The sequence below is a fragment of the Colossoma macropomum genome, unplaced genomic scaffold, assembly GCF_904425465.1.
Source record: "Colossoma macropomum unplaced genomic scaffold, Colossoma_macropomum, whole genome shotgun sequence".
In the NCBI taxonomy this organism is placed as follows: Eukaryota; Metazoa; Chordata; class Actinopteri; order Characiformes; family Serrasalmidae; genus Colossoma; species Colossoma macropomum.
This window is the reverse complement of record NW_023494795.1, coordinates 33,830,903-33,858,690: the sequence shown is the minus strand read 5'-3', so window position 1 is coordinate 33,858,690 and position 27,788 is coordinate 33,830,903. Positions and strand designations below refer to the sequence as shown.

General features: G+C 39.0%; 3 protein-coding genes across 3 annotated transcripts in view; all 3 read left to right on the top strand.

The window, feature by feature from the left end:
- The first annotated feature begins 99 nt into the window (after positions 1–99).
- On the top strand, positions 100–8,499 carry cunh8orf82 (chromosome unknown C8orf82 homolog). Its single transcript, XM_036582262.1, has 3 exons — positions 100–421; positions 1,328–1,376; positions 7,549–8,499. Exons 1-3 carry the CDS (start codon positions 245–247, stop codon positions 7,989–7,991), a joined length of 669 nt encoding a protein of 222 aa, XP_036438155.1. The 5' UTR covers positions 100–244; the 3' UTR covers positions 7,992–8,499.
- Positions 8,500–8,988: 489 nt separating this feature from the next.
- On the top strand, positions 8,989–23,970 carry naprt (nicotinate phosphoribosyltransferase). Its single transcript, XM_036582259.1, has 13 exons — positions 8,989–9,360; positions 12,890–13,017; positions 13,104–13,186; positions 13,677–13,807; positions 14,431–14,546; positions 19,927–20,120; positions 20,210–20,350; positions 20,444–20,528; positions 20,637–20,717; positions 21,025–21,127; positions 22,266–22,423; positions 23,513–23,620; positions 23,736–23,970. Exons 1-13 carry the CDS (start codon positions 9,114–9,116, stop codon positions 23,820–23,822), a joined length of 1,662 nt encoding a protein of 553 aa, XP_036438152.1. The 5' UTR covers positions 8,989–9,113; the 3' UTR covers positions 23,823–23,970.
- Positions 23,971–24,554: 584 nt separating this feature from the next.
- Positions 24,555–27,788, top strand: part of rhpn1 (rhophilin, Rho GTPase binding protein 1) — a 43,590-nt gene continuing 40,356 nt past the window's right edge. Inside the window, exon 1 of the mRNA XM_036582258.1 lies at positions 24,555–25,254. Coding sequence (XP_036438151.1) covers positions 25,183–25,254 — 72 coding nt within the window. The 5' untranslated portion in view covers positions 24,555–25,182. The remainder of the gene's footprint in view (positions 25,255–27,788) is intronic.

Here is a 27,788-nt window from a genome sequence, read left to right as displayed (position 1 = left end):
AGGGTTAAAAATAATAAGCTCATCATTTTAAGCAATACATTTTTATGCAACGTGCCTATGGTGTCATTTTTCAAGCTTATTGGGAGGGTGGAACTACTGTTTAGCGTCCTTAGATTCCTCCCGGTGAAGAAAGCAGTGGGAACGCACCGCTTGAAAACATTCCACAGATTTTGGTTAGCGTTCATTTTGCTACCCGAGACCATGGCCTTAGCCATTTATAACCTGTACAGCTAACCTGTAAGTCATGCTCTGCGGTCCTGTTATGAGTGTAGTCTGTTGTGGGAGGAGAAACGGTACATGGCTTCGGGTGGCTGTGCGCGTGACCGCGGTGTTTTGGCGAGAGAAGGCCTCCTACACGCAAGGACAGAGTCCGGAGGCGCGCATCCGCGAGTATTTCTACTACGTTGATCATCAAGGACAGGTAGACAGCCTACATGACAAAGTAGATTCCTCTACTTAGAATACGCTCTTCCCCAGATTATATTACTAATAATAGCTTTTTTTATGCAGCACCTTTCACACAAAAAATGCATCCTAAATTGCCCCACAATTATATTTAAAGTTTCAGAGTAAAACAGTGTAAATAAAGCAGTGAGGAGCAAGCATAAAATAAGAGTTTGTGTTTACTAAAAGGTCAAAGGAAAAAAGAAATAAAAAAAGTACTGAAATAAAAGGAATATTGAATTAAAAGTAAAATGATTAATAATCTAAATTAAATTCGCCAAAATGTTGTTATTATTATTATTATTATTATTATTATGTCTTTTAATGTTTGGAATACATTTTGGAATGAAGCGAGGCATATGAAATGTATCTAACATTTTTAAAAAGCTATGTATTTTATCATATAGGTAAATAAAAGTTTTTAAATAAAACTATAAAAAACCTATAAAAGGTGAACTAGTAAATGCTAAACTAAATAAAAAGGTTCTCAGACACGTTATAATAGTAACAGTAGCTGTTTAATTATTAATAGGTAAAAAGTTCTACATCATTGTTGGACAGTAGCAGAAACCTCCTTCACTAATCTTTTTGTACTTCATCTTCAAAACATTCAATATGGCAGCACTTGATCTTAGGACTCACTTTGCAGCATAGAACATTGTCAGGCAGTCTGAAATGTATGAAGAGACTACACCATTTAAAATGCTAGGTATAAACAGGTATAATTCTGTTTAGTTCTTTCTCTTTTCTGTGTTAATTCTCTTGCTGCCGTGTCCTGAACAATTAGTTTGTCTGTTGTGTATATTCATATAATTAAGGTCTTCATTCATGGCTAACTGAACAACAAAAAAAACGTAATTACGTAATTCTGTGTCTTTACCAGCTCTTTTTGGATGATACCAAAGTGAAGAACTTTGTCACTTGCTTCAAAGGTATGAGCTCCCTTTCTCACCTCACACACACACAAAAACATTCAGCAGGAATTTTACTTACTGAATGGATATTTTCTTGCGTACATAGCTTCAGACTGAGAGGATGTTGTATACCAAATGAGTCACCCTGTGACACCTGAATGTGATGTCACCGAGGCCATATTGTCCCGTGACTTACTGCAAACTTCCTCAGTGACCTGGATCTTCTTGCTCACTCCAAGTGAGCAGGAACCCTGACGGTCATCCACTGCTCACATAACCACAGTTACATTTGTAACGTAGTGTTATGTTTCATATCTCCTGATCACCAGGGGTTGTACTTACTGAGTGGATCACAAGGAATGCATCAGACACAGCCCGTGACATGGGACAGGTTAGCGTCAGGTCCAATGACGCTGCCACATTGACAATATCGAGAAAAAGTGCAGGGTGCAGTGTAGGGCTGCATGATAAATTTTATTTTTATCGTTATCGCAGTATGAGTTTTCGTGATAAACACATTGTTAGAGCGGCGATGACAGAACAGATCTAATTACCTCATACACGCAGGGCCAGAGAGGCGTCATTACATTACCAGCACAAACCATTACAAGCCTGCTTCTGTGCTGGGACCCTGCTCTCTGCATATTAACAACTAGTCTATCTTGTGCACTTTCACAGTAGCGGAGGCTTAGCACTTCAGTACCCTGACAGAACATAAGAGCTGTCTGACTGATCAGTATGGTGCCAGACTGATAGACTGCTTAAGAAACCCAGGACTGAACACGTTCAGCAGGAAAACCAGTTTCAGCCTCAATGTCATATTCGCATCATCTGGACAACACTAGAGACACAGGGGGCTGACCAATAATACATGTAAGGGCCTCAGCATACTTCCTAAGAAGACGACGTTCGCATGAGAAAACACACACCCGCAGACGTCGCATGGTTTACTCACTGTGTTGTGTATATGGCAACTGGGTGAACACAGGCGACGACACTACTTGACACAGCCTGTGTAAAAAGAGGTTTTCCATGAAAAGGAGTCAATGACAACAGCCCGTAAAGGATGAAAAGTTTTGAAACTCAGCACTAAGAAAAGTTGTCGGGCTGCACAGTCGTTCCGATATCGAGAAGAGAAAAGAAAAGTTTGCATGGAGTAATGGGATAATATAGCCTCAGTGACATCATCACAGGGTGACTTGTTTGGTACACATGCTTTCAGTCTGAGGCTGTGTATACAGGGAAATATCCACTTAGTAAGCACCACCCCTGGCAGTCAGGAGATGTGAAACATAACTTGCAGTGACTACTGTGTCTCTGTCACTGAATGTTTGGATGGACTGTGAGCATGCCTTTGTCTCTCTAGGTCTACTCCACTCAGGGTATGATGAATTACAGCAATATCAACACTGTTAAAAGTGCTGGCTCTTCAAGGGTTCTTTAGTAAAGAAAATGATTTATATAGAACCATAACACTCAAAGAACTTTGCATGATTAAAGGGTTCTTTGCATTATTAAATGGATCTTTAAATTGATAGATAATATACTGTAGATGGTTCTACATAGAACCTTTTCAAAAAGGGTTTTATATAGCACCAAAAAGTTCTTTTGTTACGGTGTTAAGCTTGTACCAGTAGACAGAAAGAACTCTTTCACAATGAAAAGAGCCCTTTAATCATGCAAAGCGTTCTTTGAGTGTTCATTTTTTCTATGTAGAACCATTTTTTTTACTAAAGAACCCTTGAAGAGCCATGTTTTTTGAGTGTGTAGCTGCCAGCTCTTGTTGAATATTGTCTGGGACATGCGGCCTATGTGTAAATTATGAAAGATGCAGCCTAACTGTCATGTGTATTATATTCCTGTAATATAGATTCTCATGACTTCTGAGTAGTATTCTCACAGGTTCATAGTTTAGTGTTAATTATTTAAATAGAAATGAGATCTTTGTATTAATAGGTGCATAAATTGTAGTCCCAGATGTCTCATTGTTCTCCAGGGTGTTCTCAATGTTCTCTCTCAATGCTGTCAGCTGTTGTAGTTTGAAATATAGGGATTGTGCTGTAATTTACTGCATTCACTGAATTCTTTGTCATATACCCTGTAGAAATCCTGTAAGAGTGAGAGCCTTCCAGAATTACTAGAATTTTTGCATTTAATGGCTCCTAAATATAAACATATAGACAAATAAACATTCTAAACAATCTAGTTAATTGTAAAAACTGTAAAAATATCTGCCTGGTCATCAAAAGGGGTGGCTCAATAGCACTTTTTCATGTCCGATACCAATCTGATACTGTCTTTTCCCCTCTCTTTTCCCCTCTCTTTAACAGCTAAGCTGTTAATAATACATTTAACTGTATGCACTTTGCTTAACCTAGCCATCTAAATAACATCATACTTAAAATTTGAAACAAATATTCTACTCCACTAAAGGTTACTGCCCTAAAAGTTATGCAATACTGCCATTTCACAGAACTTTTAGCAGCATTTTTGATTGATTAGCACAAATCAAACTTTCAGAGTGACATTTAAAGTGCAACTTTGTGAAAAGTTTCATCACTCAGTGTAGCCTATACCTTAATGACATAGCAATACACAAGTTGCAATGTAGACCACAACTTAGAATTTATGTAACTCATATAACTTATAGGAGAAATCAGCACTAAACAACACTGCAACTGCATAGGACTTTTTCACTCATTTTACTTTCCATTGTTTCAATGCTGTGTGAACGTGCATGCCTTGTTTTTTGCCATGCCATGTTTTTTGAGGGGAAGCTGAATTTAAGGACGAACTGAATCAGATGCATTTGTGTACATATTTTTGAGATGTGCCCTCAGGTTGCTAGTGCTGGAATTACATAGCTTGCGTACAACTTTATCTCGAGGTTCCACAATTTTGCTGTCTACTGACCTACTGACCTACTCCGAAGTGTTTCCAAACAGGGCTTTTTAGATTTCTCAGAGCACAAATCACTCTCTCTGGCTGAGTTGGGTCTCTCTGCCATCATTACCACATGGCTGTTGAATTAATAATAATAATGAATTATTCGCTCATTTCAGCTGGATTTACATTTCATTTTAAATCATGAAAGTGATGTTGTGTGACTCCTGTCTGTCATGCAGTGCATTTGGTGGAGCAGCCCAGGCCCATGCGAGAACTTGCGAGGCAGCCCTCGTAATGCTGCTTTTCCCACAATATATGTAATAATAATATAATAATGTTAATATTTATAATAAATTACTATAAGTTTTCACAATCTAATGCCTTTTTTTTTACAATTACATAATTATATAATAGAATTTAGAATATTCGTTGACAAGCCTAGTCACATCTCCCTCAAGGATCAGTTAAACATTTACATGATAGTTTAGGCTAGGGGATCAGATTGGATTATACTTCTTTTTATTTCTTCCAATATCCGATCCAGTGATTTTGGCCAGTATCAGACCCATACCGATACTGAGGATTGGATCAGCGCACCCCTAATTATCAACACTGTAAAACATGCTGTACATTTACAGCAGAAATCTATTCAATCTACTGGGTTCCTTAAACATAGCAGATTGCTGTAAAAAATTGTGCATTATGGGGGAAGTTGACATCTCGTATTTTACAGTAATTATTTTGTTATGTTATTTGTGGATCATATTCGGAAAGTGACTTTTAATTTGTGTGGTCTTGAGTAGCCTCTCTGTGAATGTTGTTGCACTAAAGGTGGAGTTTCTTAGCATCCCTTGTGGTTTTGTCAGTGGTTTGTTAATGAGCTTTTATCTTCTTTATCTAGTTCTTTTCACATTTTTTTAGCGTTATTCTCAACCTAAAGCCATGTTTGCATGCATTTAATGCATTTTATATATTTTGTTTTGCTTTATATACAACCCCATTTCCAAAAATGTTGGGATGCTGTGCAAAATCCAAAATAAAAACAAACTACAATGCTGTGCAAATCATTTAAACCCTATATTTCATTGAACATAGTACAAAGACAACAAATCAAATGTTGAAACTGAGAAATTTTATTGTTTTCTAAAAAATATATGCCTATTTTAAATTTGATGCCAACAACACGTTCCAAAAAAGTTTGGACGGGGGCATGTTTACCACTGTGTTTCATCATCTCTTCTTTTAATAACACTTTGTACGCGTTTGGGAACTGAGGAGACCAACTGCTGTAGTTTTGAAAGTGAAATGTTTTCCCCGTCTTGTTTGCTATAGGATTTCAGCTGCACAACAGTTCAGGGTCTCCTTTGTCGTATTTTTCATTTTATAATGTGCCAGATGTTTTCAGTGGTGACAGATCTGGACTGCAGGCAGGTCAGTTTAGCGCCCAGACTCTTTTAATACGGAGCAGTGCTGCTGCAATACATGAAGAATATTGTTTGTTATTGTCTTGCTGAAATAATCAAGGCCTTTCCTGAAAAAGACATCATCTGTATGGCAGCATATGTTGCCAAAACATGTATATATCATTCAGCATTAATGGTGCCTTCACAGATGTGCACGTCACCCATGCCATGTGCACTAATGCCCCCTATACCATCATGAATACTGGCTTTTGAACTGTGCACTTATAACAAACTGAGTGGTCTTTAGCCCAGTGGACACAGCGTCCATGATTTCCAAAAAGAATTTCAAATGTTGATTTGTCGGACCACAGGACATTTTTCCACTTCACCTCAGTCCATTTTAAATGAGCTCAGGCCCAGAGAAGGTGGCGGTGATTCTGTGTCCTGTTTATATATGGTTTCTTCTTTGCGTTTAAGAGTTTTAATTAGCATTTGTAGATGAAGCACCGAACTGTTTTCACAGACAGTGGTTTTCAAAAGTTTTTCTGAGCCCATGCAGTGACTTCCACTACAGAGTCATATCTGTTTTTAATGCAGTGCTGCCTGAGGGCCCAAAGATCATGCCAGCAAATACTGTTTTTCAGCCTTGTCCCTCACATACAGAAATTTCACCAGATTCTTTGAATCTTTTAATGTTATTATGTACCGTAGATGATGAAAAGCAAAAGTTCTTTGCTATTTTACATTGCGAAAACATTATTCTTGAATCGTTGCACTATTTGCCCACACAGTCTTTCACAGTGGTGAACCCCTCCTCATCTTTATTTCTGAAAGACTCAGCCTCTCTGAGATGCTCATTTTATACCCAATCATATTACTGACCTGCTGCCAATTAACCACCAGGTGTTTTTTAGCATTACACAATTTTACCAGCCTTTTGATGCCCCCGTCCCAACTTTTTTTGGACTGTGTTGCTGGCATCAAATACAAAATGGGCAAATATTTTTCAAAAAACAATGAAATTTCTCAGTTTCAACATTTGATATGTTGTCTCTGAAGCATTTTAAATGAAATATATGGTTTAAATGATTTGCACATAATTGCATTTTGTTTTTATATACATTTTTCACAGCATCCCAACGTTTTTGAAAATGGGGTTGTTTTTTCTTTTTTTAACCATGATGGTGTTTGTGATATTCAGTTAATAGTTCATTCTGCAGTGTTGCATTAAAACAGACATTGGGTAACTACTGGCTTTGTGATCTTAAGAAAGTGGTGTAATGTCTTGCATAAAATGTGTGTATGTACAGTTTAATGGTGTTTTAAGTAATAGTATGATCATAATAGCTCCTGAAATCCGACAAGGCCAAGGGTTCTTTTATCAGTTAACTTATGGGGAATAAAAAATGCAGCAATAACCTGTATATTTGGATTACAGCAATGTGCTGTAATTGTGAATTGCTGTCATAATTTTATAGTAAATTTTTCCAGTCCTTTTCTTTTGGTTCCCTTAAGGTCCTTTCAATAGATTTTTAGAGAGCTTTAGAGATCTTTAGAGAGCCATTTATGTAAATGAGATGTGTGGGTGTGAATAACCTTATTAAAGTTAAAAGAACCTCTACATAATGTGAAGCTTCTAGGAAGAAACTTTAAGCTGGTATAGAACCTTCACATTATGTGAAGGTTCTTTAAACCCTTACAAATCTCTGTTTCAAACAAGGTTCTTTAGGGAACAAAAAGTAGTTCTTCCAGGGCATCACTTAACTAACCCTGGTACCCTTTTTAAATTAATACAAAAATCCTGCTATTTCAATGGTTTTATGTTTTTTTTTTTCTTACAGTGCCACAATTTCTCTGTTTGAAATGTCTCATTTTTGTTCTCCTTTATTTCTTCTCATCAGATCAACAGTTTCTTGTTTTCTTCTTTAAACATCTGAAAGTCAATCAGACTGGCCGTTACCAACAGCATTTCCCCTTCGTCTCACTGTGTGGACGTGAGAGGAACTTCCTACGCTGTGATGATCTTCCAATTGTCTACACTCACTTGTTGTCTGAGTCGGGCTGTCAGGAACGTCTGTCATACTGTGGAGGCGGGTTTAAACTGACAGTTCCATTCCGACCACAATCCTTGTTCATGCATCCAGCCAGTGGTAGAGTGTACCACCCTGCTCCTGAGCATGTAGGGGGTGTTGGATTGGTACGCTCTGCACTGGCCATAGAGCTCAGCCCTCACTTTCAGTACTCTTCAGGGCAGGACAACACTTCCCAGCCTACTCATTTCCTTTGGGCCGGGCAGCAACACACACTGACCAATGAGCTATCCAAACGTTTCCTTCTGGAGTAGAAAGAAATATTAAGACAACTGTGGCAAAACTTTATTCTCAAATGCAGCATTTTGATTAACAAACTACGATAGATAAAGGGCTTGATGTGTGATTGTGTATGTGCATATTTGGTCATTATTCATATCCACATATTTATTTGAAAAACTGGGACTGTATATAGTAATGTTCTATGAGAATGAGTCTTCCATCAAGATTAGTTCATGCACAATGGATCAAAGCCTCCGCTTTGATACCACAGTCGATAACCTTGATTTAAATGGTTAAACCTTTTAAAATACTATTGAAACAAATGTATCTTGCAAACACTGCTACACATGTCTGGATCTCGAGGAAAGCCATCCTTATACAGTTATACGATCGATACCAAACTCTAGCCTGGTTTAAAAACAATAATTACCCTGAATCACCTAAGCTTGAAGTTTTATTCTACTCAGTTAATTCAGCCTAGGATTAACAAATAGGGAATGTTTGTGCATCTGTGCGTTACCAATAAACTTGCTGAACACATTTGAGAGACTTTTTCTTGCCCTCCAGTATAGCAGAGTGCATTATAGTTTCTGCTTCCACAGGTCAGAATGTCTGATGTCAAGAAATGTTTTCTATCATCTTGAGGATATTTGGTCCCCACAAATAGCTACATACGCCATATGATTAAAAGGTTTAACTTGAAGATTTAACATCATAGGCTAATTACAATCATTTGTTTGGTCACTTGGGCAATCTGTGCAAGCGGTTGTGATTACAGAAGTTAAATTCGAAAAAAGTATGTTTTCCAGTTTAAAAGTGTAGGTTTCTATGTAAAACAAAATACACACTACATCAATACAAATATTGCACTGTTGCCATTACTTGTGCTGATCATTGTTGTGGAACCGATGTAAACCAAGCAAATTCACTATTGTTGTCAGTGTGCAATCCGGAAGCCAGACAAAAACAGTCTCGCCCAATAAAGCTGTAAGTTAACCTGTAGTGGTGAATACTGAAAATGTAAGGGGCGGAGCGAGAGCTCGTACATAACAGAGAGAAGGTCAGAAGGCGAGCACGCGGTGAGGGGGGGAAGGCCGAGAACTAAAGAACTTCATGTCCCAGCAGACTTGCCTGTAGTTTTTGGAAGAGCGATAATGGCGATGCTGTTGAATGAAAAATGTGCCACTCTAGAGCGCTCTGTGTGCGAGCGGGTGTCGCCGCTGCTCACGGATCTTTACCAGTTTACTATGGCATATGCGTACTGGCGCGCGGGCAGACACAACGAACCCGCTGTGTTCGAGTTGTTTTTCAGGGATAATCCGTTCGGCGGCGGATTCTCACTTTTTGCAGGATTGAGTGACTGTTTGCTGTTTCTGAGGAACTTTCGTTTCCAAAATGAAGGTTAGTGTGCATGTGTTTTAGCACTGCGAGGCTATATAATTATCGCTAAAGTTGGCAGTAGACTGTGAGGGATAGACTGTGGGAGTTACTCGTTTCCGTATGTCATGACAGATGAAACATTGCACAATAGACGTTTACCAAACAGCTTGTTTCACATGTAGCCAACCGTCACATGGATACGAAGCAAGTTCGCCTTTGAATTGCTTTACAAATGTATGAAGAAGATGAAGTACACTTGGAAGGACTTTTGAACGTCACCCGCCACTGCTTAATTTTTTTAAGCAGTTTGCTAAGTGTAAATACAGCAAATTGTCTTACTTTCCAGTCACATTTTAACCTTTGTAGTAACTTTTAGCCTACGTCATAGAACGAAGTTCACTAGTCCAGTTAAAATGCAGACCCTCTCTCCCCCCTCACAAAGTAGAGCAAAGGTACTGAACCTTTTCATTCCAGACTGACTGAACATTCTCAAACAAACATATTTGGCAGAAACCCAAATGGCTCCACGTCGGACGTAGAGTCGACTACTGGGGTGTGAAATTATTGTTATGTATTAGGACTTTTTAAATGTACTATATAGGGGCCTAAACAAACACTTTACAGAGTCAGGCCCAAGGGGGAAACAACTTCTATGAGGCAAAACAAACAACAACAAAATCAATAGCTGGTGCAGCCCAGAGGAGAATGGGTTTCCTGTCTAAATATCTTTGGGAGGTGTCAAGAGTCACAAGATTAAACACATTACAAGAAGTGGCACATGGATCATACAGAAGAAGGTTCTGTGAGATAGGCCAGTGACTAGAAATCTTATTAAAGATGGATGTTTAATATGAGACTTGATGGGTAAAGATGCCAGTATGAGCATAAGACAGATTTACAATATTAAGGAACTGGTTAGAAATTCATGTGGGATGCAGTGTAGGGCAGTTTGTTCTAGATTAATAAGCCTTTATTAGATAGCTAGACAATGTGAGCTGAGACATACAGTCAGTGGTGTGTGGGGGATGTGTGGCACTGGATTAGTATGAGAAACATGGAAAAATCATTGGCATGTGTTAAATTTTGTTGGCGTGTGTTATATGGGTTATTGTCTGTGGGGGAAAGGTTGTTTCCTGTTGTTCATTCCAGAAGGCAGGCATTGACAACAAGAAATTGATTATTGGTAGGTAGAAAATACCTTTTATCATCCTTAAATAGTCATAGACTAATTAATGATATCTCTGAAGAATCCAGGTAAATGTTTTCATTTTAGCAGGAAAGGCATTAGTGTTTTCTACTTGTGTTAAAATGTGTTGACTGTGTACAACCTTGTAACTTTATGCAGTCTAACAGAATTTGATTAGATTCAGATTCTTTTAGACATGATTGAATATTAGATATGAGAACATGATACACTAGATGGCCAAAATGGGTGACTACACAATACTAATGATGTATGTACAAATATTCTGGAAGTTATTGGTTTTAGACCTAGGACAAGCTTTTTACCTAAGCACTGAAGAAATGTTAAGGAAGCAGACAATGTTAATGGTTTTATAAACACAAACAATCTAATTTGCATTGAGCCATCACCTCTACCTTTGTACTCTTAGAATTAGAGTTCAGAAGCATTAGTCAACTCTGTTTGCACACAGAGGAATTAGACCTCTGCATTTAACCCATCCATGCAGTGAAACACCCACATACATGCACACTAGTGAACACACACACAAGGGAGCAGTGAGCACACTTGCCCGGAGCGGTGGGCAGCCCTATCCACGGCACCCGGGAAGCAGTTGGGGGTTAGGTGCCTTGCTCAAGGGCACTTCAGTCACGTACTGACGGCCAAGGGGATCGAACCAGCGACCTTCCGGTCACAAGGCTGATTCCCTAACCTTCAGCCCACGACTGCCCTCAAAACCTCCTGTAAACCCTATAAAGGTTTTTACTAGTTTTAAAAGAAGACCTGTTGAGGAATAATTCATTTAAATATTAGAAGCTTACCTGAAAAGGATAAAATGAATCAACTGAAAGTTTTGATAGCACAGCCTGTCCAGATATATTAGTCTTAACAAAGACCTGGCTTGGACACGCCATAAGTGATGCAGATGTAGCTTTATATAACTTCACTCTAAATGGACTTGACAGAGAATCGAGAGGAGATGACTTGTATATTAGTAGAGAGTTAAAAGTCTACCCTGATTGATTTAATTATATCTAATAGAGTAGACAAAATCACCTCCTCAGGAGTGGTGATCCTGCTTTCAGTGACCATTGCCTAATTGGATGCATTATAAATAGTTACATGAAAAAAATAAGTTCTCGATTGGTGGTTAGAAGGAATTTTTAAAATTTAAATTTTTACGATTTTCTGTCTGACTTAGCAATAAGTGAAATACATACATAGTGGCTAATGCTCTCACTGCTATTAATCTGCAATAAACTACAGGTGGGGATGGTCTGGACCCCTGTTTCCAGCGTCTTGCAACCTTGATTATTATAGTATATATTACATACATTTTTAGGGGCCCAACAGAAGTGCAACAAGTGCATGGAACCGTATTGCTTTTTCAAGTATTTTTTTTCTTATTCTTTTTCTTACATAAAACTAATTGGAGAGAAGACACTGTAAGTCATCCAAACACCAAAGTTTGATGATAGGTGTAGAATTCCAGGAGCTTTATTAAATGGTTTTGCACACTATGTGCAGTGCCAAGTGTCGGCTAGGGTGGTGTAAAGCACGTTGCCACTGGACTCTGGAGCCATGGAAATTTATTCTCCGCAGTGATGAATCATACTCCATTATCTGGCATGAAAGATGGACGAATTTGAGTTTGGTGGATACCAGCAGAACACTACCTACCGAAAGGCATAGTGCCACCAGTAAAGTTTGGTGGAGGAAGGACAGTGGTCTGAGGCTGTTTTTCAGGGTTAGGCCCCTTAGTTTCAGTAAAGTGTACTGTTAATACTTAGAAAATTATGTGCTTCCAACTTTATGACTACAGTTTTGGGAAAGCCCTTTCCTGTTCCACCATGACTGTGACCCTGTGCACAAAGCCGGGTGCATAGAGACATGTTTTGACGAGTGGCCTCCAGTGGCCTGCAGAAAGCCCTGACTTCAACCCTGTTGAAGACCTTTGGTATGTATTGGAACATTGATTGCAAACCAGGCCTTCTCGTCCAACATTGGTCTCTGACCTCACAAATGCCCTTTTGACTGAATAGGCATAGATTCCCACAGAAGAATGGTGGATGTTATAGCCGCAAAGGGTGGCCAATGGTTTTGGAATGGGGTGTTCCACAAGCTCATATAGATGTGAAAGTGAGGTATCCACAAGACCATATAGTGTAAATAATGAATTCAGTATGAGTGTAAGGCAGGATCAACCCTTCAACCTTCCAGAAACAAGTTCATGTAGGAATGGGTAGTCACCAGCTAGACTGTTTGCTAATGTAAGTGTATATTAGATAATTAAAATATATATGAAGTATTACTTACCATTGAAGTTCCAAGAGTTTCAAAATTTGTGTGTGTGTGTGGGTTATACAGATGTAGAGTATTTGCGCTCAGTGCTCCCCTCGGACACAGACCCAGACTTCTTCACCTACCTGAAAGGATTAGACTGCTCTGCTGTCTCCATCAGTGCTGTATCTGAGGGCACTGTTGTCTTTGCCAGGGTACGTACAGTCATAACAATACTTCTCAATTACCTCTAATGATGAGGTGTAGAGGAAGAGGATTATGTGTTGTGTCTTGTGTTTAGGTCCCTTTTTTGGAGGTTTCTGGACCTCTCGCCATTGTTCAGTTGCTAGAAACCAGCCTGCTCTGTCTGGTCAATTATGCAAGGTATATTTTACACACTTGTTTCAACTAATTTATGCATACTCTTATTCATAAATTGCCTTCATTGTTGTGTAGTGATCATGCAGGATGATGTCCTGATAAAACAGAATCGTATGTAAACAGGTTTAGCCTTTAGCCGGTTGTAGTCAATCAGCAAAGACCTGTTTGGTGTCAAAAGTTAGCTATAAAAATTGAAAAAATCTTCAAGACGGCTGTTACTCTTGTTCTGCAGTGTACTTTTGTCCAATTTTCTAGATAGCAGTGTATTATACATTGTCAGAAACCTCTTAGCTCCAGTGTAAAACTAAAGTGGCAAACTTGTGACAACAAACATTTTTTGTCTTGATCAACTACATTTAAAGTAAAAGGAAAATTGTGTTTATTAGATTTTTCACAGAACCATATCTGTAAGTGATTTGAATGTCATTAAGTGTTAATTCACAAGGTTATTTTCATTAGCAACATTCACTGTTCCTACTTTGTATATCCTCAGTCTGGTGTGCACAAATGCTGCACGCTTTCGTCTAGCTGCAGGCCCCAAACGCCGGCTCCTAGAGATGGGCCTGAGGAGAGCTCAGGGACCAGATGGAGGACTGACTGCGTCTCGATATACATATATTGGAGGTAAATACACACAGACAGCTGCACTTGAGATTATACTTGAGTTCCAATAGATTGGTGTTTTGTGCTGTAGGGCTTCAGTAAACGGGCATAGAATAGGCCTATAGGGAATATTCTGTGCATTCTTGTGGATGGAGATTACTGTAGTCCCTATGGTGTCTTGCTCCGGAAATTAGTGTTTAGAGCTAATCATGGTCTGTTTTAGGTAGTGAGTTACACTATTTAACTTTTAAGCTTTAATTAATGCAGCCAAAATGAAATGCCTGCATTTGTGGTTTAAAATTTTGCAATGATTTTGCCTAGAATTAGCTGCTAAAATGTTATGCCATTCCTATATCTTAGGAAATACTTCCACAAAGTGCCCAGATTACAAGACAGACACTTTCTCTATTTTGATTACTAATAACTACAGTATTGTAAGAAACAGCATTAGCTACATTATTAAGGCACATTAGCATTTAATAAGCTGTCCACTACACTACGTTTTTTTCTGGATCTGTGGTGCTGGTATCAAAGCGCAAAGATCAATCTACATGACCTCCAGCCCCACCCCACCCCACCACAGCCCCACTGCTGCATGGCAATGTGGAAGCATATCCATTCTTCAGCTGTCTTTCTGGCCTCAGGTTTTGATTTGACGAGTAATGCTCTGGCTGGGCGTCTCTTTGGGATTCCAGTGGCAGGAACTATGGCACACTCTTACGTCACATCCTTTTCCTCTCTGGAGGAGGTGTGGCCACAGGTGCGTCATATCCTTGTTTCCTGTTACTCACTAACTAGCTGTAGAGATATCTGCAGAAAAAAAAGTGGGTAGCGCATTAACATCATATAATTCAGTTTTGAAACCAGCCCAGGGATGACATCTTGCTCACATTGATCAAAATTACAGTGACCATAATGGCTTTAGAGAAACTGTAAACACCATAATGAAGAATATTTATGATAAATGTATTTGCTGAGTTTCACATGGTAAAGATTTTAACTATTTCAGCCTAATGGAAAGTTTCGGTTTCCAAACTGGTCGTTTTGCTCTATCTCATCTCTGAACATATAGGGATACAGCAAAAGGACCTGTTTGGAAACCAAAACCTACAATTATGCTGAAGTAGTTCAAATTAAGCATAAACTGTCTAGGGGCCCTCAGGAATGGTTTGAGAACCAGTGCTTTAAATTCCTGTCCACTGTCCTGGAATACCCCCTGCCCTGCACATTTTTGTTTTTTCCCTGCTGCAAACACGCCTATTCCACTAAAATGCCCAGGGCAGGCAGTGCTCCAGGACCAGGGTTAGGAACCAGTTTTTTGGCCCTGGACTGTGTGTAAGTTAAAAATAGAGATGGTTGCTACAACATTAAAATGTGAAATATTAGTAATTATTATTATTGGTTTAATATTGGAATTACAACATATAATTGCAACTGAAAGTTCTGTTCATAGTCACTGCAATGTATAACATCATGGAAATCACCACAGCCCCATATATGGAAGATTGCAGATTAGATCAGTGGTGGACGAAGTACACAAATCATGTACTTGAGTTAAAGTAGAGATACCCAAGGTAAAATATTACTCCAGTAAAAGTAGAAGTCCTCCATTTAGATCTCCACTTGAGTAAAAGTACAAAAGTATTTGCCTTCAAATGTACTTAAGTATCAAAAGTAAAAGTACTAAAAGATTAATTATGACTCTAGTGTCCTATTATCATTTTTGTAAGAAGACTCTTGCTTCATTAACTAATCTTAGGTGAAAATACTCCAGTGTCTCTCTTGGTAAACCAATCTTTTTAATACAATGTCAATACAATGTAATTAGTCTGTCACTGATGTCTATTAAAATCACAAAACACAATTTCCATTAGGTAGAACCAAGTGGCTATAAAATAACTTTTTGCAAACAAGCAAAGTTGCAGTTTAAGATTTATTTGCAACTTAGTTGCAAGTTTAAGTTTAATAAAAACTTGCTTTAGACACAAATGTTTCCCTTTATTACATTGCATCTGTAGGTCTCTGTTCATAAACATGAACTAGCGAAAACAAATTTACTATGAAATAAAAGTGTTTGTATAAATTCAGAAAAAAAGACACGTGCCAGTCACAACTGCACGTGTACATATCTCTGTATTGTGGTCTGTTTACACAAAGTTAGGTTAGTTCCATCATTTAGGTTGGCACAGGCACTCTCAAAATTTTACGCTGCTGCACTGAGGTTGAACCGTATGCTTGCACTGGATAGATATGTCCAACAGGTCAAAACGAGGTCAAAACAAAGTGCGCACTATACCCTGATTGATGTGCTTGTTTCATGCTTCTTTCGTTTTGACACGTTACGTTTTTATACATACAAACCAAAAGGAACAACAGATTTTGCATAATGTAGTGGAGTGAAAAGTAAGATATTTGACTGTGAAATGTAGTGGAGTGAAAGTAAAAAGTCACCCAGAATGGAAATACTTCAGTAAAGTACAGATACACAAAAAAACGACTTAAGTACAGTAGCAAATTACATTTACTTCATTACTGTCCAGCACTGGATTTGATTCACTGTGCTGGCAGGAATGCCACTGCTATACTGTGGGCAAAGTTGCATTCACCTACCATTGCAAAATACTTGAGAAACAAGTGTCTAATAGATATGTATTTTTTTTACAATATTTGGTATGTCTGATTTTTTTATGTCTGATGTCAGTGCTATGTAAAATTAATCAATGATCATCTCACACTCACTGCTTTTCATTTATTGTGTAAACTTATTTTAAAATGATCACATTGCTACTGGCTACAATAAGATATAATTATGTGTTAACATTATCAGCCCTTAATGTCATGCCAAAAGGCCTATATTAGTATAGTAGATTATAGAAATGTGGAGTTCAGTCTTTCTTCTAAGTTTAGTTCCAACTCTCATTGAATCTTCCACATTTAAATCCTTTAAGCTAATGAGGATTGAGTCAGTGATGGGCGATATCATATCTGATGCTTCATGTAGATGTTTTCACGTTACATGAGCTGCATCATGATAGATTTGACATTGGAGCAAACACAAAATCATCAGTTAAAAAACATTAAAAATCACATAAAAAAAAATCTAAATCTCTGAATGCAGTGATTTATGTCCAATGTTTCACTGCGCAAACAGGCCTGATTAGACTGTCTTTGAAATTAGGGGTCCAAGCACCTTTATGTGCATGGAACCCCACTGCTTTTGCTAGGATTTTTTGTTCTTTGGCTCTATTGAGCAACATTTTATGTTTTGGGCCCATATCTTCTGAACAGTAAGGCCTACTGTCAAAATTCTTGCTTATCCTTGGTTTTTCAAGATATTCGCACAATATTGGTCTCAAAATGTTCAGGGGAGTTTGGATATTTGTGAACAATGTGGCTGCCACATGCCAATTAAGGCCCCTTGGGTTTAGTTTATTTCACATAAGTGGCAACAGATCGGGAATGCTTTGGCCATTTATCATGAAACTTAAGATGCCTATACCCCCACATGATTCTGGGGATGCTCACCAAATTTGATACCAAAAATTCAACAGGGGGCGCTATAACAGCCGAAAATCTGTTTCTCACCAACCACTTGGCCCATTGAGCTAAAACTTTACATGCTGTATCTCTGGCCCATTTTAGAAGTAAGTTGCTAAGGACAACTCAATACATTGGCAAATAAGCTTTCAACAGGCATTCAGAGAGCTTAGCATTGGCCAGTCATCACACAAATTTAGTCCATGTAGGCATTCTCTAATTCATGACCTCAATCGGCCATGAGGTGGCACCATTCAACAAAAACAAGAATAAGTTTTATGATTTTTTTTTTTTAAATAAATTATTTCATTTCATGCATAACAGAAATCACTGTATTTAAAAATTCTTTAACGGTTTTTGAACTTTTTGAACTAGTTTGTGGATTTTAATCAAGCAGCAGTTGCAGAATGGTGGTGGAGCAGATGTTCCAGTACTGTACCAAAGAGTCTATGAGAGGGGCAGAAGGGGTCGTCCACAATGCTGGTGGCCTTGTGGTAGAAGGGGTCAGTGGTGGGTAAAGACACCGCTTCTCTTCTCTGCTGTCCTCACAATCCACTGTGATCCGAGACGGTGCAGTTTCCATACTGGACAGTGAGACAGCTGGTGTGGATGCGCTCCATTGTACCCCTGTACAATGTAGTGAGGACTCTGGGCTTCCTTGGCCGGGCTGCAGGGCTTTCTTGGCTAGGTGGGTGGTGGTAATGGTCCAAGTGAGGTGGAACCGCAGTTCAGGAGTAACTGTGATGATCACTCTGCCCTGCATATCAGTGGTTCAGCTGTGAAGAGAACCACGGTTCCTCCTGAAGTCTAAAATCATCTCTTTTGTTTTATTAACATTAAGAAAGAGATTGTTGTCTCTGCACCAGTCTGCAAGCCACTCCACTTTCTACCTGTATGCTGACTCGTCATTATTGCTGATAAGACCCAACTACAAACTTGATGTGATTTAGGCTGTGCTTTACACAGTCATGAGTCAGCAGTGTGAATAGCAGAATACTAAGTATACAGCTATAAGGAGCACCACTGTTTGGTGTGGTGGTGCTGGAGGTTGTGTTGCCACTCCTGACACACTGAGGTGTCCAGTTGTCTAGAATCCAGTGGCAGAGGGAGGTGTTCAGGCCCAACAAACTCAGCTTTCCAATAAGTTCTTGTGGGATGATTATGTTGAATGCTAAATTGTATGCAGCATTTTGACATAATTGTCTTTTCTATCCAGGTGGGTCAGAGAGAGGTGAATAGCAGAGGATAAGGCGTCTTCTAGAGACCAGTTATTACGATATGTCAATTGGAATGGATCCTTCTTAATACTTGGTTAGTGGAAGGAGGAATGGTCCTCCTTACCGACTGGTTTAACATTTTTATACTAATGGAAAGACCATATTTCATGTTCATATTCCTCTTGTGTTATTGTTTTGCTATCCGGTGTCGACCAGAGAACAATCCCCTTTTGAGTCTTGGTTCTTCTAAAGATTTATTCCTCTTGCTCTTAGGGAGTTTTTCCTTTTCACTGTTGCAGTTGGTTTGCTCATAAGAGCTTGGACCCTTTTTTCTGTAAAGCTTATTTGTGACAACGCCTGTTGTAAAAAGCACTATATAAATAAACTTTGACTTTACTTAGTTATGTGCTTCAAACCACGCATAGAAATCATTCAGCATGTTTCAGAGTGAAGCATCATCTTGCTCTGTAGTCACTTTGCTGTCAGTGAATGCCCTGCCTTGCTGTGTGTCTTTGGTATCCTAAAAGTAATGGTGAATTCTTTGTGCAAAGTTGCACTTTGCCTCTCTGATAGCCTGGGGCAGGTTGGCTCTTGACTTTTCATCAGACTTTTCAGCAGGTCATATACCTGTGCAGTCATCCATGGTTTCTGGTTAGCACATGTGGTAATGGTCTTGGAGGAAGTCACATCATCTATGCACTTGCTAATATAGCTAGTCACAGGTGTATTCGTCCAAATCAGTTGAACCATGATATGTAGTAACCTCTCTGAACATGTTCCAATCTGTGTTTCAATCTCTGCGCTCAAAACAGTTCTGAAGCACTGAGTTGGCTCTCTCTGGCCAGGTTCTCACCTGTTTCAGAACCGGCTTGGCACACCTGAGCAGCGGTTTGGATACTGGAATTAACATAAGAGATGTGGTCTGAGCAGTCAAGGTGGAAGTGCACGCAGCCTTGTGCGCAGTTGGATACTGGTGTAAACAAGGTCCACTGTGTTTACTCCATGAGTTGCAAAACAACTCGCTGGTAGAATACAGCCTGTACTGACTTCAGATTTGCATGATTAAAGTCTCCAGCACAAACCACTGCCCATCCTAGTGTGTTTGCCGCACTGCTACTTTCTAGCACACAATTTTTTGCTGCGTTCTCATTCCTGGCCGGTGTCACACAGTCCTAACCGAGACCCGCGTAGTAGACCAAAGACGTGCGTCACCTACAACAGTCCAAAAACGTAGACATTCTGTACTTATGCCTGAATGTACAGCAAAAAGAACAGTTTAGCAATTATTGACTTGTGTCTTTAGCTTAACTGACATTAGCTCAGCTGCATGCAAATTAAGAAACAAAATGTCACTTTCATTTATGCTCATTTCTAATTTCACTGCAGACTTTGGTGCCCTCCAGGGGCGGTGATCCGATGGACCTCATCTCTTTGGTGAAGGGTTGGTTAGGACGTGTGTGTCAGCTATTGGGAACTAAGCCTCAGAGGGTGCGCGAAGGAGAGCTTGCTGCTTTCCTGTCCTATGCCATTGCATATCCCCACAACTTTCTGCCTGTGATTGACAGCTACAGTGTCAGCTGGTAACACATCACTCGGTTTCTCAGAGTAACATGGTTTATCAGGATGGGATAACAAGAATATGAAATGTGTGCATATGTTGTTATTGCAGCAGTGGGTTGCTGTGTTTCTGTGCTGTTGCTCTGGCTCTATGTGAATTGCAGTATCAGCCTCTGGGAGTAAGGCTAGACAGTGGAGACCTCTGCAGGCAGTCTGTGGAAGTGCGCCGTGTCTTCAGAGAGTGCAGCAACCAGTCAGTAACAGCCGCATGCCCTCTGCTTCCCTGAAATACTTCAGTTATCTACAGGTCTGTGTTAATTGATGCATTCTCTCTGCATTCCTGTAGTTTTGCTGTCCCTGCATTTGAGTCTTTCATCATTGTCGGTACTAACAACATGTCTGAACAGGGTCTTGTTGAGCTCAACAAAAGAGTAAGTGATTTTTTTAGGGCTTCTCCATAAAGCATTAATTGTAAATTACAGCTCAGTCGTTAATTAAATTGTGCTATCTTCATAAATGCTTCTCTCTGTTTCTCTCAGGATAATGAGATTGATGCAGTGGGAGTTGGAACTCACCTCGTTACCTGCACAAGTCATCCCTCCCTTGGCTGTGTATATAAGGTAACCAAGGCAAATGGCTATCACTTATTATGAGACAATTCCAGATCCTCTATGTATTCTGTTATTAATCTTGAGGCTCGTTATTCAGTAGCTATGGATTATGCAGCAACTACGACACAAGGGCTACACAAATTATTGTTTGTTAATCATTATCACGATATTTGCACTAGTAGTACTGACATACAAAAGTAAACGAACGAGCCCTATAATAGGTAACTTTTATTGTAAAAGGGAGAAACATCACAAAATCTCTGGGTGTTTGATGAATTCTGAAGACTCATGCGTACATTATCGTTTCTTTTCTTAGTTGGTAGAGGTCAGAGGTTGTCCCAGGATGAAGCTGAGTGAGGATCCAGAGAAGAGCACGCTGCCAGGCAGAAAGGCCATCTACAGACTGCTCGACACCGAGGGTCTGGCATAATTTCCTCTTCACGCTGCTGCAGCCATCCCTAAGCGCCTTTGCCAGTTTAACAATAAAAGAATATATAGTTACAGAATATGGACATACCGTATTCTGTAACTATATATTCAGCTATGATACGCCTTCAGTCTATTAGTTTTATCTAAGATTGCATTCAGAATGATTGTAGTGGTCTGCCATGAGTTTTTGCCAAGCATTGCTGGATATAAACGTTGAACGTAATGTTTTTATGAGTCTGTTATATTGCTACTGTTAGAACTTAGCACTATCACCTTCTGTTATGGTTGCGCTACTACAACAAAAAAGACTAACTTGTGCCTTTTTTCCCTTTGGGTGGAGAGCTACGATACAGTTAAAAACCCATGATTTTGCATTTTGTCCTCGTTTCCGCTGCCAAGTGAATCATGCTGTACCGGAGTCACCATGCTGAATTTATCCATCTTGCTAGTGTGCCATTCAGAGATGTATAGGTGAAGTTAGAAATATTGCAGGCCACTAAATGGACAAATGCAGTTGTCAAAGAATCGTCATACACCATCAGTCAAGTCAGTTGACAGCCACTTCTTGAAACGTGAACAAGCCAGAACAAAACTAAATTCTAAATTAAAGGTAAATCGGAAGAATATCCATTATTGCTACTGTATTTTTTATGTGTTTACTGTTACTGTTAACACTGGCGTCACCTGAGAAATCATGTTACCACAACAAAGTCTCCTCAGAACCCCTCCTGACACCACCGTTGTGCGATAGGAAACAGACACAGGTACTTGACTGGTGTGCAAATAGTTCTGGGTTTGAATTAGTAACCATACCATGCTGTACTGTACTGCCTGGTGGAAAAATGCCATTAACAGCTGTTAACACTGCTATGCTAAAACTTAAGCCTTGAAGCTCTCAAGGACACAGGGCATTCTCTTCTCAGAGAAAACCTATTACTTTTGGGTTTCCATCATTTGTTTTCATTTGAAATGTTACCTAAATATTTTTTTACATGTAATACATAAAATAATTACTTTGACTATATTATGCAGCCACGATGAACGGACTGCCCACATGCACATGCTTTTGGATCACTGCTCAAGTCAGTCACACTCATTCTTTTCCACTCTTTGTGCTACTACCCACAGGTCATCCTCAAATGGATCTAATTTGCCTGTCAGAAGAACCTGCTCCTAAAGTGGGTGTGTCACTGAATTGTTACCCTTTAGGGCTGGACAAGGGTGTCCAGTCAGTCACACCTGCCCAGGTGACAAGCCTACGATCAGATGTCTTCTCCCATGGTGAGGTAAACACTCATTTCACTAACTGATTATGTGAACGTTAAGCTAGGGATGTCCAGTCCTAGCTATAAAGGGCCAGTGTGACTGCAGGTTTTCATTTCAAACAAGCAAGAACGCACCTAATTCTTCTTGTTAATTCAGTTGGTCTCTGTCTTCAAATGATTAATCAGATAGGAAATGGAAAACTGTTTTGTTAGATTGAAAACCTGCAGCCACATTGGCTGTTTGCGGACATAATTGCACACCCCTGCTTTTAGCATTCTAAATAGGGATGGGCGATACCACACATTTTCTTTTCAATTCGATACCAAGTAATACCACGGTTAATATCCTGATCCCAATATCAATATTTGAAAAGGGGTAATTTTTTGTGATTTCTACAGTCCTGTAGAAAAGTAGCCATTAAAAATATCTGAAAGTCTTTGCATTAGCATTAAATAATCTCCCACATATACTTGTTTAGGGAAATAACTCCAAATGATCTTCCATTAACTTTCACTGCCATATGACGGCTGTCTGTGTCGTTGAGTGAGAAGCAGAAGGATGGGGCAGAGTAGTTCTTTTCCTCCATGTTTAATTGCTATGATCTATTTTTATTAAACCTTCTCACTGTCAGTTTAATAACAGTAGTATATGTTCAGGTTATTGCTTTTACAAAACACCTAGTATCGATATTTTCACATGAGGATCTACTGTCAAAAAGAAATGTCAGGATCAGAAGTAGCGATATTTTAGTATTGATTTGCCGATCTGTAATTCCAAAGGGATATTTTTTAAGAAAACTTTTGGAAATTTTCTTCAGAATCACATTCACTCAATTCTTATTTTGGTTTGATAAGTCATGAAGGAGAAACATTGGTAGCCCCATCTACAAAGGCCAAAAAAGCAGGGTATTCCATGGTGAGAGTAATGATGTAATCCGATTAACATATGTAAAATTGGCACGTGTATAAAAGGTATAAAAGTGTGTGTAAATGAACTGATAGTTCAGTGTCAGAATGCTAGCTGGCATGTCTTGTGGTGAGTAAACGCCTGAATTCCACCCTTTGCCTGCCTAACACTAAGTGCATCTTTTGTGTGTGTTGTATTTTCAGATCACACTCCCTCTGAGCAGTGCATCTGATAGTCGAATATATGCCCAGACTTCCCTTCAAGCCCTGTATCCCCACCACAAAAAACTGCAGGAACCAGAGAATTACACAGTGAGTTGTTTCCTTTTTTTATAATTCACTGTAATTATCTACCTGATAATTAAGACCAAATTCATTCTGATTGTTGATCCTTTATCGGTTAAATCTGTATGTTTGTCTCTCACAGGTGGCTATATCAGAGAAAATGAATTCTCTTGTGTCTGACATCAGAAAGGGAAACAGCAAAGGCAGTAATTTTCTGCTCTCCAGCTGAATTTAATTCACTACAGAACCTCAGTTTCAAAGCATCACATCTTTGCAGTTATACTCTGCTGCTAATCTAATGAGTCTGTGTCAGTGTTTGTATGCATAAAGTGTAGAATACCTTTATACTAAGAAAAAATAAACCTAATTTCTGCAGACCTGTTCCTTACTAAGCTGTTGAAAATGCACACATTCCATCATACATACATTCAGTCAGTGTTATTATAATCCAAGGAAGTGACCTAAAAGTATGTTTTTTCATATTTTCTATAGTAATTAATGATAATTGCATTGTAACTTTATTCCACAGAGTCCCACATTAAAACTCTGATGGAAAATCTATAGTTTTAATTGTTCATGCTGTGTAAGTATATGATGTTTTATTTGGATTTGGTTTGGTTTACTGAGACAAAATGAGATAACGGGAAAGGACTGAAAATAAATGGTAATAATTATAAAGCTAGTTATATTTAAGTGCTAGCTACATAGGTTACAGGTAGTTTGTTCCCGTCCGTTGCCCGGTCTGTTAGTAGCTGTTACTTCATGCAATAGCTAGGCTAGCTGCAAAAGTCTGCCTCGACGTGCTTTAGGTACAGACAAAGACATATCAGTTAGCTTTATACATATGGTAGATATGAAGGGAAAACAGTGGGAAATACGTCACTTGGGCAACAAAGTAACGAAGAAGGGGTGAAGTGAACGGCCGCATAAGGGCACGACGAGCGCCTTTGTCTGAGCTATCGACTCCTCCCGACTGGCGATGCCTCAGTGTTGCCGTGGACAACGGTTGTTCTTCCGCTCCAAATCACCTTTAGTCACACCCTTCTGCTCCGCATTTGTCAGCTTCACTGTCACTCAAATCTGTCCTTCGTATTACGATTCGGGTATTCAAATATCAATCACCATTGACGCCCTTCTATTGGCTGTACGCACGAGTGGGCTTGTCTTGGGAATTAAACCAATGCAGGGAGAGAGATCAGCAGCAGTCCTCGCACGAATGCAACAAGTGGATTTTATTATGTACGATAGTTACCACTTTATGTCGTTTTAGTACGCTATTATGAGGACAAATCAACTCCAGGTTAGGTTTATACGCTAAAATAGAGTTTGGTGAGTTCTAAATCTAAATCTAGAACTCTGGTCTTTGTTGGGTCCTGCTCGCGAATGTTCCATGTGTGAGGGGATTATGGTGAAACTCACGGATTTGCCAAAGTTTGATATGCACGCGATCTGGAGTGTCGCGTGACCTCTCATCTAAACAGGGGCGCGCGCTTGCCTTTGTTTGAGTTGTAACGGTGCAGGTCTCACTGGGCCCAGAGTAACAAGTGTTCGTTGATATAGTGGACAGGTGAGTGCCCCCGTGGGCAGGGATGTCTGACAATGCCTCTGATGAAGATGCAGCTCTTAGGGAAGAAGGAGTCTCGGGGGAATCTGTGCGAAAGGTAGGTGAATTGTCAGGGAGCCCTTTTAATGATAAATGTCAAGAAGAAATTAACCCGTTACTTTCCAGGCTTTTTATTCTGTTATTAATCCTGAGGCTCAGTATCCAAAAGCTATGGATTATCCAGCAACTACGAAATAAGGGCTGCGCAAATTAACGTTTGTTAATCGTTATCGCGATATTTGCGTTTGCAATACGGCCGTGCAGAAGTCTATACGAACGAGTCGTCTAACAGATAACTGTTATTGTACGATGTGAGAAACATAACAAAATCTCTCGGTGTTTGATGAATCAAAGCATATCATGAATACCAAGTTGTACCATATCTTAAGATGGTACACCAGCACCACAGGCACAATTAGGAATGCATTGATCATGATTTTTTCGTTGTGGATTTCTTTATAGCCTTTTTTATTTTCAATAAAAACACTGTGCAGAAGTACTGAACGTATGAAACACACAAGTACATTTCTAGTACTTTTCTATTTGTTGCAATATATAATATTGTTTGCCCTTTAATGAACCAAACTGCCATATTAAATTCAAAAATTCAATTGCCTGTTTAAATCACATGCAGTACTACAAAGTACAGAGGCAATTGGTAATTTATCGCAATGGGACATGCATAATTGTGGTATAGGTGCAACCGAAATATTTAAATACAGCGCAAGTGTGCTTACAAGGCTCATATTATTTACCAAATTGCATATGAAGAGGAATTTATGCCAAGTTGAAATGCAGTTGATACAATTGAGAAATATGAAATGCAGTGTACACGACATTACTTTTCCATAGTGACATGCGGAATATGGGCCATAATGAAAAGCAAGACCTCTGTTATTGTTTTCACGGCACCTGATCTCTTTACTGAAAAGCAGTATATGAGAATTTGAATTTGATAGCTGAAATGTTGAATTTGTGTCAGAATTAAATACAATCCTCGTTAAAATGCAATCAACCTCCAACTATATTGCATTCTACTGTGTGGTGTTTTGAACATGCTGAAATTAGATGCAGTTTACAGTATTGCCTTTGTCAGTGCAGTTACAGATGGCTGTGTGATTTTCTAAATTGATTGTTTTTTTTTAGAGAACATTGGAAAGGTGCTTGCAGTGGAGAAGACTTCTCCAGAATTTTAAAAAATGCACTGAAGTTCATTCTCAGCTTCAGGGTTCAGCAGTGCAACAGTGAGAAGAGCGCTGTCTTAACCTTGCAATAATACTAAATAACACTGCCGATTGCTGTTTTGAAATAAATGATGTGTATTGCATTGAGTTTTGGCATGTTGAAAGCACCACACAGTGTAATGCATTGTTGATGTGTATTGATTATATTTTAAGGTAGATCAGTAAAGTGATTTTTAAAACAATTGTAATAGAGGTTTTGCTTTTCATTTCACTATGGTATGTCACTATGGAAACGTAATGTCCTGTTTATTGTATCTCACTTTATTTCAAATAGGTATAAATTATTTTCTATAATTGCAACACGGAACGACCAAAAAAAAAAAAAAATTAAATGGCCGATTGGTGTTTGCATGTTTGGAGCAAAAATCTGCCAATTCCGATCTGGGCCGATTCAGATCGTGCAGGCCTAGTCAGAATATGTGATTTTGTCCATATCGTGCAACCCTGTATAAAACTTATATGAACGTTATGCATTTATAAGTGATGAGCGGAATTCTTTCAACAGTTCCTTGGAGTGAAATGTGTAGATTGTCATTAGTTTATGTTTACACTGGATATTACACTACCAAAACTTACTGGCATTTCATTAAGCATATTACGCATACATTTTATATCAGTATCTATGGGATATCATATATAAATGTTACCTGTTGAGGACATATTGGACCCATGCAAAGCCAGATGTTGATTTTTTGGGAGCCATGGATACTAAACGTCTCATTGTTGAATTCCAGATGAACTCATATTGTACATCAAACATAAAAGAGTACAGAGCATCCTCCACCTTTTTCCACCATAAATAAAGAATTTACACTGATAAAGCTCTCTTCCATTTTTGCTGATAACACGGTCACCATGCCATTATTTGCATGGCTTTATTCAGCCCTTGGCCTGAATCACTATGAGGTGTGGAATTACATCTCAATGGCACGGTTGCTTCACTAAAAGCGTGTTATTCCAAAATGTGATGAATATCAAACATGCTTTCTGTTTTTATTAACAAAACAGAAAGCTCATATATGTAATAATTATGAATGATCACATTACAGGCAAGCGTCTTTGTTTAAGGAAATTAAATTAACAAGTGTGAAATCCAAGTATAGGTCTCTGCAGGACAGAGTAGTAAACATGTCGATAGGTGACATATACAATAGAATAGGTGAATCAAAAGTTTACTTCCAGTTTCAGCATCTGCAGAGTAAAACTCACTTCAGCTCCATATAACTGCTGCAGAAAAGATAAAATGTTCTTTTAACATACCACAACTTTCAAATACTGATTTAACTTAAACTAAGCTAAAATGCTGCAGCTATGTGCAACAGGTAGCCCTGTTTACTGCTGCTGCAGC